Below are 13,984 nucleotides of genomic sequence, written 5' to 3'. Positions count from 1 at the left end.
GGGCAGCGTGCCATTTTATTATGGCTGTTGATGCAGTGCCATCACTACTGCAAGGTGAAAGTGAAGGATTTAAGGTGAAAAAACAAAACTATGCTGAGGCAGATGGTGTGCAGGACGCGTTGTATGAAGTGTGATCATGAAGGTTTGCTCACAAGCAATTTTTTTTCTGGGATCTGCTGCTCTTGCTACCAGCAGTTTAAGAAACCCAAGTTAAAAATTCAAATAAACAATGGTTCTGTAGGTTAGAGCAGCCACTGTGAGAAAAGCGCAGTATTGTAAGTGCGCTGCAACGCCGCCTGCTCTGTTTGTGCTTCCTCCTCACTGCAACCTCCTTTCTGCTGACCTCTGCTCAGGCAGACAAGAAAATGTAGCAGCGAGATTATATTGCATATAACCACCATTTCATCATTTTAATTATCTCCAGCTCTAAGAGCAGTCTGCACTAAGAATCACCAGGATAACAAAAGAATGACGAACTATTAAATCGCTATTTTTGCATGTTTTAGACGACTTGAACACTGATTCTGCTCATCTAAAATGTCCTAGCCACCAATAGGCTGGGAAAGCCAAAACCAAAATACGATTATATATGTGATGGCTAAATTGCCTGTGCCGGAACTTGGGATCGGGTTTTGCGTGTGTTCTGGGAACCACCGAACTCTCCACAATTTTGTCTGCTCGTGTCGCCTTTTGTCCGAAAACCGGATATGAGAAAGGTCGCTGAACACACTGGAATGCGGGGAAGATGCACTAATGACGGCTACACGTGCGCTGTTGCAGGAATGGCGAGAGTTCCGGGAACGGGAACAAAGGACACGAGGTGACAAGGAAAGCAACAGAAGGACAGTGGGGCAGAGAGGAACGAGAGACGCTCTGGAGCCGGTCAACCCAGCCTCGTCTCCCGAGGGACGACTGCCTGAAGATACGAAGATGGCTCACTAGTCCTGGCGGCGCGCCTATTGAGCTCACCGTGTACACCGTCATCATCAGCGCTGCCTGCAGCTATGGCCATCATCTCCCACCTCAAGCAGCGGATCATCGCAGTAGCGTCCAGACGCAACCTCAAGACCGTTGGGTGAACGGGGGGGCATTCAGCTTTGATTAAATCTGTTACTGGCCCTATTTCGTGTGTAATTCTACTCTCCACCCCGAAAAGAGCCCTATAACCGAGACATCACATATATATGCATAAATTATACTTACCAAACTTCGGTGAATTCTATCACCCAATCCACATTTAGTCATGCCTCGCTTATCATCCCAAAGAAAGAGGAGATGACTGAGAATTGGTTCCCATATTACATCAATCACTACATTATCTATCTTACTGTAATAATGTCTACCAAGGGCAGAAGCCAGGTTGCTGCGACCTGCTCCTAATCTCCTTTGCTAGCACAGCTTTAGTGCCACTAAATACTTTTTATCCCTATGAAAACACCTCCACAATTCACTCACGCCTTCAGAACACTCACTTACAGACCTTAAAGAAAAAAATTCAACTACTCCAGACAAAAAGAATTATGAAAAGTGAAAGGAAAAAGAGGCGAGCAAGGACAGTTCGTCGCAACCAATCAGCTGATGGCTTAAAAATAATATTTTGCATCTGTTATCACACAGAAGTAAGAAGCACAGTTTTAAGCAATATAATCATACTTACTGCGTCTTGTTCAAGCAAGTGAGTAGCGAGAAAACGTTTTCGTCTTACTGCATCTTGTTCCGGCCAGTCAAGCGTGAAAAACCGAGGCGTTGGTCTTTCGTGCGGAAGTGGTCTTCTCCTGCAAAAGGCACCATATTTCATTGTACTACAGAAATAAAGGCAACAATGGTAAGCTGCAAAATAAAGAACAGTAAGCTGCATTAGTTACTGATGCGAGCAAGCTGGCCTCAGCTGTAAAACATCAGCTATCACCCCCTCTATGGGCTCTGCAGAGATGTGCACGCCCCAAGGGGCATACGCATCCAGTGTGACATTTTTGATATAGATAGTCAAACAATTTTTCTCCAGTATTGAGTGAATTACTGTAGCCCCAACTGTAAACTATGCATCCAACATTAAGTGTGTCAAAAAGAAATGCACCTCCAATGTAGTATATACACCAAACTGAGTTCATTTCTGTAATTTGTATGTCTTCTGTCACCTGCTCGCAATTAACCGAGCTAGTTACTGATTGCAGCCTCTGAATCAAGTGAGCCAATTTCATCAATAGATGGAAGCGTATTGTTGACCCAAACACTGAGGAAAAACGAGTCGGCTATCCAGAAGCTACAAAAGTCAATGCAATAAAGGAGTGGAAAAACCAAATATTTGGATGCATTTTTAATGCGACATCATTAGTACCCCCCTATCAGAAAAAACTGTTCCAACGGCATTGGCGGCATCAACGTCCTGAAGCTTCGCAGCCTCGAAAAATCATGAGGATGCCTCTGGCAAGCTTTTGAAGCAATGCCCCCATGTTGGCGAGTACACCTCTGGCAACTGGCAATTGGCGGGTAACAAACAGAGGGGCCCTTGCACTCCTTGTTCGAAGCCTTGAAAAATCACGAGCGTGCCTCTTGCAGGCGACATGCCCCGGCACCGTGGTGCGGCATCACGAGACCAGATAAGCATGGTCAAATTGAAATGAGCTGCCAGCTCAGGCAGCTATCGCATGGAAGGGTGAAATAGAAATCGAACACACCGAGACCCTTGCACCACCCCCTCTCAACCCTCCCCTCTCTGAAGCCTTGCAGCCTCAAAAAATCCATAACCATGGCACAGGCAGATGGTAGGTGGCAGGCGACATGGCTGGGCACTGACTGATTGGAGGTGCAATTTGTTTTGCAACAGCACAATAAATGATTAAAAAATAATGTCTCTGTCATTTCTTTACACAGGCAATAAAACAATCACGTAGCACACTGTAGAAAAGTACCGCTCACGCATATATGCCACATGAATCTCATTGATCACCTCCAATTTTTTTCTTTGGAATGGTGAGAAATATATTAGTATACATGAATCATGATGTAGAGTTTGTCCACTCCAGCTGAATAATATACCGCTGAATATTTTTTCCATGTAGTTTCAGTTTTAACAGCCGAACAATGACTGGGACGTAAGACATGTAGAGGTCACATGATGCACACAAAACTGCGATATACTTGCCGGCTGTTTTTTTTTTTTTTTGCCATTCCAGCTTTTGAACATGCTTGCATAGCAGTTTTGGAGAGTGAAAACAAAAAAGTAGTGGCTATACTGCAGTTGTTAGATGCCTCGAGTGACCTCAACTCGTCTTGGGCATAACTGCCACCAGTTGGCTGATGAAGCTGGACTATTTGGAAAGAAATTCAATTGAAATTGATTTACTTCATGGTGGGCATAACCCACGTGGTTGTCCACATTTGATGAATTCATGCGCATCATTCCAACGAAAGCACACACCACAAAAATTGGACTCCTTACTCGCAACAGTGACATAATGGTACCAGGTAGCAGAAATGTTAAAATGATGCTCTGCATATTTACACGTTTGCATGAACTTAATTCTTGGAGCTGATGCAGTCCCACCGCTGCAGTGACGTGAGCGTACACAATTCGAACTGTAGAAACTAAACTATGCCATGACAGCATATGGAATTTCTTTTTGCAGAAGATAGATTTGATGTTTCAGAAGGCTGTTAACAACAGGTGTTAATGACAGAAGCCAGCAAAAAAAGTGCAGAAGCTGTGCTCAATGCTTCAAGTTCTGTTTCTAACGTGCACAAGATTCATGCCGCAAAGAACCCTAGGCCAAAGCAGACTTATTCAGCGAAGGAGTGCACTGAAGTAAAGCCGAATCTGAAGAGTAAGCTTGCTTCTGATGCGGTTCACTGAAGAACAGCAGCAGAGACTGCATGCGTGCGTTGGCTACCTGTTACTGCTGTCAAAAAAAAAAGAAAAAAAAAAAAAGTCACATTCAGCATGCATTCAATGTGGACAAAGACTCCAGGTCATCAAACAGAGGGAAGACAGACAAGATCTGTCTGAGAACAGGAATGTGTCTCTAAACAGCATCAGCTGCTTAATGCAGAAGCCAATACTGGCTCGTGTAATGATCAAAGGAACGCTGCTCAACATGGCATGTACATACTGGGGCAGTAGTGTGGGTGATATCAAGAAAGCAACAATTTGAGCTCTTTTCACATCTCAAGTTACAAATCATAAGCGTATGAATGAGTAAAACACATGCCCTGCCTTTGTAGGTCACTGAGCAAAGGTCTGCCACTCGGGGGTCGACAGTGGCTCGACCATCTTCATCTGGACTAGAATGCAGTCTTCGAATGCAACGAGATGTTATAGTGCATAGCACAACTAGTGTAGAAACGAAGAACAAGGTGAACAAACTCCTGCACAAGTACCATGACCTCTTTAAGAAAGAGCTGGGGTGCATTAATTGAAAGAGCGCAGAATTGTTCCTTAAAGAAGACACTTGCCCGAAGTTCTTAAAGGGCCCATGATAAGCTATTCACTAAACCAGAAAATGCGCAAGAGCAATACGTATCCCATCAATCCTCTCCGCAATGCAAATATTTTTAAGCCATCTTCATTAGCATCGATCATATCGGCAATAAAAAATGACGCTCCTCCTCTACTGCCCTCAACTCAGAGCATGCCAGCGTCCAAAAAAAATTAAGAGAACAGGTAGCGACAGCACGCCACTAGAGGTGTGTACAGGTCGAAATTTTTAGCCTGAGCCCGGCCTGGGCCCGACACTGCAGACCCGAGCCCAGCCCGGCTCTGAAAGAAACTGAGCCCGGCCCGGCCCGGCCCAACCCGGCGGTCAGATTTAAGGCCCAGGCCCGGCCCGTCATGCTATAATTGCAGTTGAATCTATGAAAAAGAAGAAAAATAATTTCGTGATGATAAATTTTACCCAAGATCTTGGAATGTTGAATTCTCGCATTTGAAATGGCAAATTTGCTGAATATGTATAGGCACAGCACGTAGGTACAATTAACTTATTGTTCAAAAACAACAAGTTATGCATTGAACTGAGGCATTTGCGGCGCACTTGGATAATGAACCCGACAGTAGCGCTGAATTTTCTTTCGGTGGTTCAACTTGTGGCTGGAATAACTAATACATTCTTTGATAGGAAAGCAGGTTTTCGGTAAACAGCTTGTTTGTTTCTCCAAAAGTGCGCTAGCTCTGAACTTAAGCAAAGGGTTGGTTTTGTGGTCAATTACTAGATGAGCACGCCTAGCTCACCGTGAGCTTTTCACGTGAACTTTCATGTGTTCGTGATTGTTGTGTCTGGCCCGGCCCGGTACGCCGGAAACAAGTATAACTTGGGACGGGGCCAGCCTGAGCCCAAGGAAGAGGGCTTTCGAGCAGCCTGAGCCTGGCCTGCAGGCCAGGCCGGGTCCGGGCCGGCCCGAGCCCGTGCACAGCTTTAACGCCACCAAACCTTGTCCCTCCCATGTCGCTTCTGAGCGTCCAATGAATAGGCGAACTAAGCAAGCCCCTATGATGTCATCAGAGAGGTTTATGTGCAGCCTTAATCAGTTGCGAGAAGTTGCCACGAGCACTTTGTGAAAATTATATTTGTAAATTACGGGCTCCCCACTGAGCTCTTAAATTTGACTCGAATTATCCCAAATGCTATGTCTGCAAATTTCTTGCATTAGAATATTACCGCAAGTATCAACTCAGGGACCCTTTAAGGACACAAATTGTACCATTTGCTTTTGTCTCTGGTGTCGAAAAGCATGAGAAAGAATGAGGTCAAAGGGTCACCACACCAATCGCAACAAGTACGTTTGCGACGACGGTAGTGCTAGTCATCAAGAAAGATGGAAAAACATTCCGAGAGCACTGTGGAATCTACACTGCAGAAATACGAAAGCCTAAGCATTGCTGGTGCACACGGTGCATTATGTTTGCTCTCATTATCATTATCAACTAATGGGCCATCATTATCATTGCCATTATTACTAATTGCAGCTTCATTGTCATCGCTACTATCATCCTCAAGGTAAACAAGAATTATGACGTGCGTTTCACGATCCTGGCCGTGGTGCCATACCTTACGTGGCATCATAGAGCTCGTATCAGCCCAGACGAAGACAAGTCCACTTGTCGAAACGTTGGCTTGACCTGCGAACTGAGGCGTACCCCATTTACACTTGTTTAGTGTTTGTTCAAACCGTGTAAACCATCTTCTTCCTCTCATTCTACCTGGATCATAGAGCTCAGTGATATTAATTTCATCGGACAGTTCCAGATGTCCTATGTGTGGATGGTGACATGCAAGACAACGCTGGCCAAAGCTAAGCTCGTGAGCTCCGGCGAGCTACAGGTGAAAGGCCATCGATGTCTTGTTATTGACCCTGAACCAAAGATTGTGAAACTGAAGCTTCTTTGGCTCCCCTAATATGTGGAAGATCTTTACATCCCTGATGCCTTCCGTGCTTGTGGTAAAGTTACCTCCATCACTGTGGAGCATTGGAGAGTATCGGAAATGGAGGGGATGCGGACTTTGAATCATGACATTGGCCTTACTCTTGCTGATGGTGTCACTATGAACAACGTGCCCCGTCTTTTGACAGCTTGTGGTCTGCAGTGTCTGGTTTTAGTGCTAGGTAGGCCTCCCTTGTGCCTTCGCTGCCACAAGGTTGGTCATATACAACGGCACTACTGTACCCCTCATTGTGATGCATGTCGGCGATTCAGCCATACTACAGAGGAGTACATAGTATCGTACACGGATAAACTGCACAGTAGTAGCCATGTTGTGAATGACACTCTGCAAGAGCATTTAATGGATGCAATAGAGGTTTTGGATGCTGCTGGTGGCATGGCAGTAGTTAAGTATACTGAATCAGTGACTAGCGGCCCAATGGCACGTGAGGAAATTACTGCTGTGCAGCGTCAGCCTACCCAACCTTCACCTTCAGATCAACGGTCAGCAGATGTGTGCCAGACGGACCAGACGCCTGTAATTCGCTGAATCACTGATGGCACTCTTGATGCACGTGCATATGATGTGCGCGAGCTAGAAGAAGACAAATGTGCTGTTGTGGCTGTGATGCCGAGTGTCTGCACTACTGAAATTCTTAATGCCACTATCGGATCCACTCTGGAGGAAGCTAGCTGCCAGCCTGGTAGTGATGGCAAGTGCGGTTTGGATGTGTCATGTCCAAGTGTTGCCTCGATGCGTGGCGTGTCAGTGAGTTCTGCCTCCTCTGAAGGAGACGCTGTTCCTGCAAAACACAAGTCCTGCTGCCGGAAGTAGAAGGGCAAGAAATCTCCTCGCTACTCCAGATCGAGTAGAAAGGGTACCAGTTCCAGGGAGGTATCACCTTTCAGATTGACACCAGACATTGTGGATGCTTGACCTACTTGCACTTTTGTCACCATGGCGAGCGTCCAGCAGCTGACTGTTGCAACCCTCAACGTACGTGGTCTCCGGTCTAGGCAGAAACAGGTACAGCTGCACCGGCTGTTTTCGGGCAGTCGACTAGATATCATCACTGTTCAGGCGACTAAGATAGAAAGTGAATTGAGATAGCACTGCGAGGCTTTTTAACAGGTTACGTCTATGTGCCTCACTCGGTAAGCATTTCGGCGGGTTGCTTTCTGTTCGAGACTCTCTGTTTCTGACTTTAAGTGCCAGGTTGATGCAGAAGGGCGCCTTATATGTTGTGACTTTCGGCTGAACAGCAAATCGTGGAGATTTATCAATGTGTATGCTTACGCATTGTTGTCGCAAACAGTTGTCGCAAACTTCAATCGCAATCCAGCACTCGCAAACAGTAAGGAATCACTCGCAATCATTCACTAAGCCTAGCAGCATGCCAAGCAAATGCTTTCGCCTCTCAACACTTCAGTCGCCAAAGTGTCCCGTAATTTTCTTTTCTTGTGTGTTTTATTTATTATGGGCCCATTGCATCGTGCGTGACGTCAAAATGTGAACACTGCAGAGTGGCTTCAGTGCCTTGTGGGTTCATACCAAACATTCGGCAGCCCGCGATCTTCGAATTATGTGAATGATCAAAAAGACGAAAATGTCTATGCGAACATCAGATAAGAATACAATAGCCCTGACCCTGCCGTTCAGACCAGAGTATGGCCCAGCTGATATGGCCATCTAGCACGAGATCCCCAATATGTGCATCTCTGACGAAATATGAAAGATGTGCTCTCTTCCGAAAAATGCGCAGAACGCAAGATCGCGCACCGGCGAATGGTCTGGGAGCTTAACTGCCTCAGTTTCACACTGGATTAAAAAAAAAAAAAAAAGAGAATAATAATAAAAAAGAAAAAGACCCCGGAAGCACAATGTGGCGAACTAAAATGAATAATCCCCATAGCCGAAACCGAATCGCAGCGACCGGTCAACGGTCAACGCCCGTAACAAGCAAGCCGTATAGAGATGATAACTTTATTTTTCCACCAGATAAGGAGGCCCCCTAGTTTCCGCCTCCGGCAAGCAGGCCTAAGGGACGGGAGCCGCGACCTCTGTGACCAGAAGCAGGCAAAGAGGTCTTGGCTTCTTCCGCCAGACGGACGACTTGTTGCTGTGGAGCAGGGACCTCGCTCTGCAGCAGGGCTTCCCAGGCTTCTCTACAATTTATATTTGCTTTAACCCCGGGGAGCTAGCACATCCCCAGATTATGCTGTCGAGGGTCTCTCTCTCCCCATTGTTACTACAGTGCTCGCATGTATCGTTTTTTCTACCGTCCATCTGGACATAATATGCCCAGACCGGGTTTGCGAAGCTCCCAGCTTGCAGGCGCCGCCATGCGACTGCCTCCCCATAGTTTAGACTTTATCCGGTGGTGGCAACAGTCTCCTGCTTAACCTGTAATTTTCGAGATTCTCCGTATAATTTTGCAGACGCTCGTCCATGTTCCGGCAGTCGAGCGGCTTCACAATTACCCTGAAGTAGAGAGCTCGGGCTAACTCGTGGGCCGCTTCGTTGCCAGGAACGGAAGCGGGTGCAAGGGTCCAAATAACAACAACAACAACAATAATAATAATAATAATTTTTATGTCTGTTTTAAAAAAGTATATGGACAGAGGATCTGCAGAAAAAGCTATCAAAAAAAAAAAAAAGAAAACCAGCTTAACAAAGCTGCAGTTAGGGTAGCTAGAACCACAGCCCCCATTTGCAAAGCAGCAGCAGCAGCAAACAACGACTCATCTATTCACTTGTAGGCGTATGGAAAAAAAAAGAAAAAAAGATATGATAAAAAAAAGAGCAGCAGATAACTGGGAACTGTGCAGCATCATTCACTGTGAACTGAACAGAAACCGCAAGAAAAAAAAAAAAAAAAGAAAAGCAGTTTGCAACAAATGTATGATACTTTCATGCATCAAATGCATAACGCAGAACCAAAAACAGTTATAACGGTGTAAGTCAGCATTAAAAAAGTTTGGCTAAACCTTCTACAAAGATGCTACGCAGCATCCGATGGGTGCAAAAAAAAGAAGCCAAAGTTTACAGACGAGTAAGCATTTAGGACGATTTCAAAATTTCCAACGACAATAAATGTTTTCCAATCCAATCCAACGTCTCCATTATCTCAGTCATGAGCCTCTCCTTTCTGCACCAGATTGCAAACCCCGCATGTGTAGTTCAAGGCTATGTGAAGTGTCTATGACTCTTGCGCTGCAGATTACACTAAATCTGTTTATGTCGTTCGGGGCTATCCGCTACTATAACATCTGTAAGTCTTGCAAAGAAATTGAATAATAATAATAATAATAATAATAATAATAATAATAATAATAATAATAATAATAATAATAATAATAATAATTGGTTCACAGGAAGGGAAAGGCGCAGTATGTCACACTTAATTGTTTCTGTGGGCACCTGAACCGTGCCGTAAGGAAAGGGAGGAATGTGGGAGTGAAAGTGGATAGAGAGAAACAGGAGCGAGAGCTACGGAGTAATTTCGACCACCTGGGGATCTTTAACGTGCGCTGACATCGCACAGCACACGGACGCCTCTTCGTTTCGCCTCCATCGAAACGCAGCAGAAATTGAATCCATAGATCCTATCTTCTTCTTCTGCCGGAGGTTCGCATCTGTCCGCAAAATTTACTTAGGGTCTCCCTTTCGAAATTAGGCCTTCCACTAACCATTCCAGTTCTCCTCTCCTTCGGGGCAAGTGCCAAAGTATTTAAAGGCCCACTGTCCACCCTCCGGTCGAAAATATTTTCTTCCCCGGTGACTGTGAGACTTCGCTCCCAGAACGCAAGGCCGCAAAATGTTTTTGAAAAGAGTAGCTATAACGCAGTTACAGCCACCCCAATCCCCCGATTCTGTCGCGTTTCTCTCTTTCCGTTTCCTCGCAAAGGTTTTTCACTCTCCTGCCCGGTCGTCTAGCCTCCGCAAGACAAATTCCCCTTCCTCCTCCGCCTTTGGCGGGAGGTGGGGCGTGGCACTCCGCCTGCGCGACACTCCGCCTGCGCGAAAAAAAAAAAAAAACGGGGAAGGGGGGGGGGGGGGGGAGGAGGGAGCGCGCGCCTCTGGATTCAGTCGGGCCGTGGCGAGGGAAAAGCGCGCAGCGAGCGGTAGACACCCATCCTTCACCCTCAGATCCGCACTGGAGGTTCCTCGACGCCCACGGAGCTGTATGTCCGTGGCCGGGCTTGCCCCTCCTGCGGTGATGCAGGAACGCTGGGGCACCTACTCTGTGTGTGCCCAGCACATGCCCACCACGGTCGCAAGGAGGCAGGCTACCGGGCCCTTGGACTTCCTGCTGCCACCGAGGACAAGCTGCTCTTCCCGGCCAGGAGCTACCTGGCAGCCCACCGGCTCCTGCTGGCCTTCCTGGAGGAGTCCGGCCTGGCTGCACAACTGTAGCCTACCACCGGGCCTGCTGACCTGCTGGCCACAGCGTTGGCGACGAAGCCTATGACGAGGACGACGACGAGAGCGACTCCAAGATGATGACCCCCCCCCCCCCCCCCCAACTCCCCTTCCCCCCGGACACCAAGAGTGCGCGGCGAATTAAGGCCGGCATAACCCGTGTCCGGTATCCCCCCCAGAATATCCCAAAGATCCCTACCTACCTACCTCAGACAGCGAGACAGACCAATGGACGTCGTTTGCGGGACGTACAGCCTTTGTCAAAAATATACAGCCCAAGGGTTTTACTTCTAAGCACCGTAATAGAGCTCGTTGAGCATCTGCAGCGTTCGAAACCTTGTAGATGATAAATTTCATCCTCGCTCTTCTCAAGCTTACTCATACATTCCAGTATTGCTTCCAGGAATCTCGTTATATGGCTTAGAAGCGAACCCCTTGGGCTGTATATTTTTGACAAAGACTGTACGTCATTACTGTGGCTCGACGGGCCAGCGCAGGAAACGGAGAAGCTGGCTTCCCGAAGGAGAGCATGAGAGAGCTTTGATTTGTATATTCGTTGCTTTGCGGCGCGCGTGTCACTGTAGCATTTTGCACAGACTATCTCCAGTACCTGATCGAAACACTGGGCTCCCTCGCAAGGTCCTTCCCTGCACAGTGGCCCTTTAAAACCAGTGTGCGATTCTATTCATGATTACATAATTTCAACTGGCAGATTCCTGTGCTAGATAAGACTTCATTACTTTTTCTTTTCCTTTTTATTTTTTCCAAATTCTAGTTAAACACCCATATTTATCTGAATACTACAGTACTTGACCTTATATATTTACAATCTACAATGCACCCTGGCACAGACTTGCTGCGTCCACGAGCGCAACCGACTTGCTATCCATCGAATCGAAGCGTCCGATTAGTGCTTCTGCTCTCTTCTCCCCCTCTGTGTTGAATATGGGATGCATGTTACGAGGTGGGTAGGGGTGGGGGTGGGGGGGGGGGATGATTAGATTTTCTCGACAGTCCCGCGGGATGCTTGATTTTTCTCGCAGTCCCCTATCTGTCTGCAGGCCTACCATCTCGAGTATAGTCTGACAGCCTCCGCTATTTCGTCCCAGCTATTGTGCACTCCCATAGAAAGGAGCTTTTCTGTGAATGTGGTAATTGGTAAGCACCGTCGAATGGTGATGATGATGACCTCAGACAAACTGGCACATACTCGGTGCAGTGGTAAGACGCCCTACTACTGCCCGGAGTTCCCGGGTTCGAACCCAACCACGGCGGCTGCGTTTCGATGGAGGCGAAACGAAGTGGCGTCCGTGTGCTGTGCGATGTCAGCGCACGTTAAAGATCCCCAGGTGGTCGAAATTACTCCGTAGTCCACCATTACGGCTCCCCTTTCTCTCTTTCCACTTTAACTCCCACCTTTATCCCTTCCCTTACGGCGCGGTTCAGGTGTCCACAGATCACGTGTGACAGACACTGCGCTTTTCCCTTCCTGTGAACCAATCATCATCACGGCGGGGGATTGGTGCATTGTAGATTGTATATATATATATATATATATATATATATATATATATATATATATATATATATATATATATATATATATATATATATATATATGTGTGTGTGTGTGTGTGTGTGTGTGTGTGTGTGTGTGTGTGTGTGTGTGTGTGTGTGAGAGATTCTAATCTCCTCTTCTCCGACCTGATACTTAAGAACGGCGCGATCCTTCTAAATATGTCAATGGCTTGCGTGGCGAATCCCTCCAGCTCTTTGATTGTCCTATCATATCCATTCTCCTGAATGAATAGTCCTAAGATTCTGATTTCATCTACGTTTGGAACTGGTTTCCCTTCTACTTAAATGTCAAATTCCCAGCTATCCCAGCTGCGCTTGCATCGGAGTGACTTTGTGTTATAGATGAATAATTTCGATATTTGCGGCGAACATGATAGACCCCCTACTGACAGCATAGTCTACGACAGTGTCCGCCGACGCCTGCAGGCGTACCTCAATGCTCGCATCGCTACCCTGATTAATCCAGAGATTGACGTCATCCACATATATACTGAAATTTAGCCCCTTTATGCTCCCCAGTGCTTCTGGGAGGCCCCTCATCGCCACGTTGTAGAGGAACGAGGAGAGAAACGAACCCTGCGGCGACCCCTTGCTCCCTATCTTCACTGTGGGGTACTGGATGCCTTGAAACTTCATGCAGGCAGTTCTGTCTGACAAAAAGTCCTTGATGCACTCGTATGTTCGTGCACCTACCCCGATTTCTTGTAGACTGCGGAGAATCGCTTCGTGTTTAACTTTATCAAAAGCCTGTGTCAAGTCCAGGCCGAGAATGCCTAGAACGCGAGTCGATTATGTCGTGTTTGAGTCGGAGCATCACGTCCTGCGTGCACAAGCCCGGTTGGAAGCCAACCATCTCGTGCGGCCGCATGTCATTTTTATCCATAAAGCGCGTCAGTCGTGTCTGGACTACGTGCTCCATCAATTTCCCCACGCATGATGTTAGAGAAATAGGTCTTAGATTTTCTAGTTTCGGGGGTTTGCCCGGCTTTGTGATTAGAATTACACTTGCCGACTTCCACTGACGAGGCAGGTGGCCTTTAGTCCAAATTTCTTGCATTTACTCAGTAAGAGCGCTGATGGAGTCACCATCCAGGTTTCTTAAAATTTTTATTAGTTATCCCGTCAGGGCCCGGGGCCGATTTCGTTTTTAGTCCCAATATTTCTGCCCTGACCTCCGCCTCCGTGATGGGTGCGTCCAGCTCCTCGTTGGGAGCTCCGTCGTACTCTGAGAGAAGGGGGGGTACTATGAGTGTCGCCAACATACACATGTTGATTAGTGCGTCCGTAAATTCGGCGTCGGGCAGTGCGTTTGTCGTGTACATCAACGGAAAGGAATTGAAACTTTCGACCTTTCGTTAGCAGTGTTTAAGTTGTCGTCGTGGAAAAGCCGCTGTTATATCAAAGGAATAAGCAAGCTTCATGAACGCGAGAAATGTGAGCATTGTAAAAACTGACAACCATAGGCAGACAGGTTCCACCCCATGTCCTTGTTTGGTTTTAGTCTTGCAAGTGTATAAGAGCACTAATAAATTGACAATGAGACTAATTTAAGTCGAGTTTTCACG

General features: G+C 46.8%; 1 protein-coding gene across 2 annotated transcripts in view; it reads right to left on the bottom strand.

Annotated features, from left to right (window-relative positions):
* LOC146204854 (uncharacterized) overlaps positions 1-13,984 on the bottom strand; it is a 92,972-nt gene that overhangs the window by 51,654 nt on the left and 27,334 nt on the right. For both annotated transcript variants that reach the window (XM_084589575.1, XM_084589574.1), the window contains exon 2: positions 1,658-1,775. In XM_084589575.1, coding sequence (XP_084445701.1) covers positions 1,658-1,775 — 118 coding nt within the window. The remainder of the gene's footprint in view (positions 1-1,657; positions 1,776-13,984) is intronic.

Source organism: Amblyomma maculatum, chromosome 1, assembly GCF_055883805.1.
Source record: "Amblyomma maculatum isolate TAMU_Amacu chromosome 1, ASM5588380v1, whole genome shotgun sequence".
Classification (NCBI taxonomy): domain Eukaryota; kingdom Metazoa; phylum Arthropoda; class Arachnida; order Ixodida; family Ixodidae; genus Amblyomma; species Amblyomma maculatum.
The sequence above is the reverse complement of the archived record's forward strand: the minus strand, read 5'-3'. Positions and strand labels throughout refer to the sequence as shown.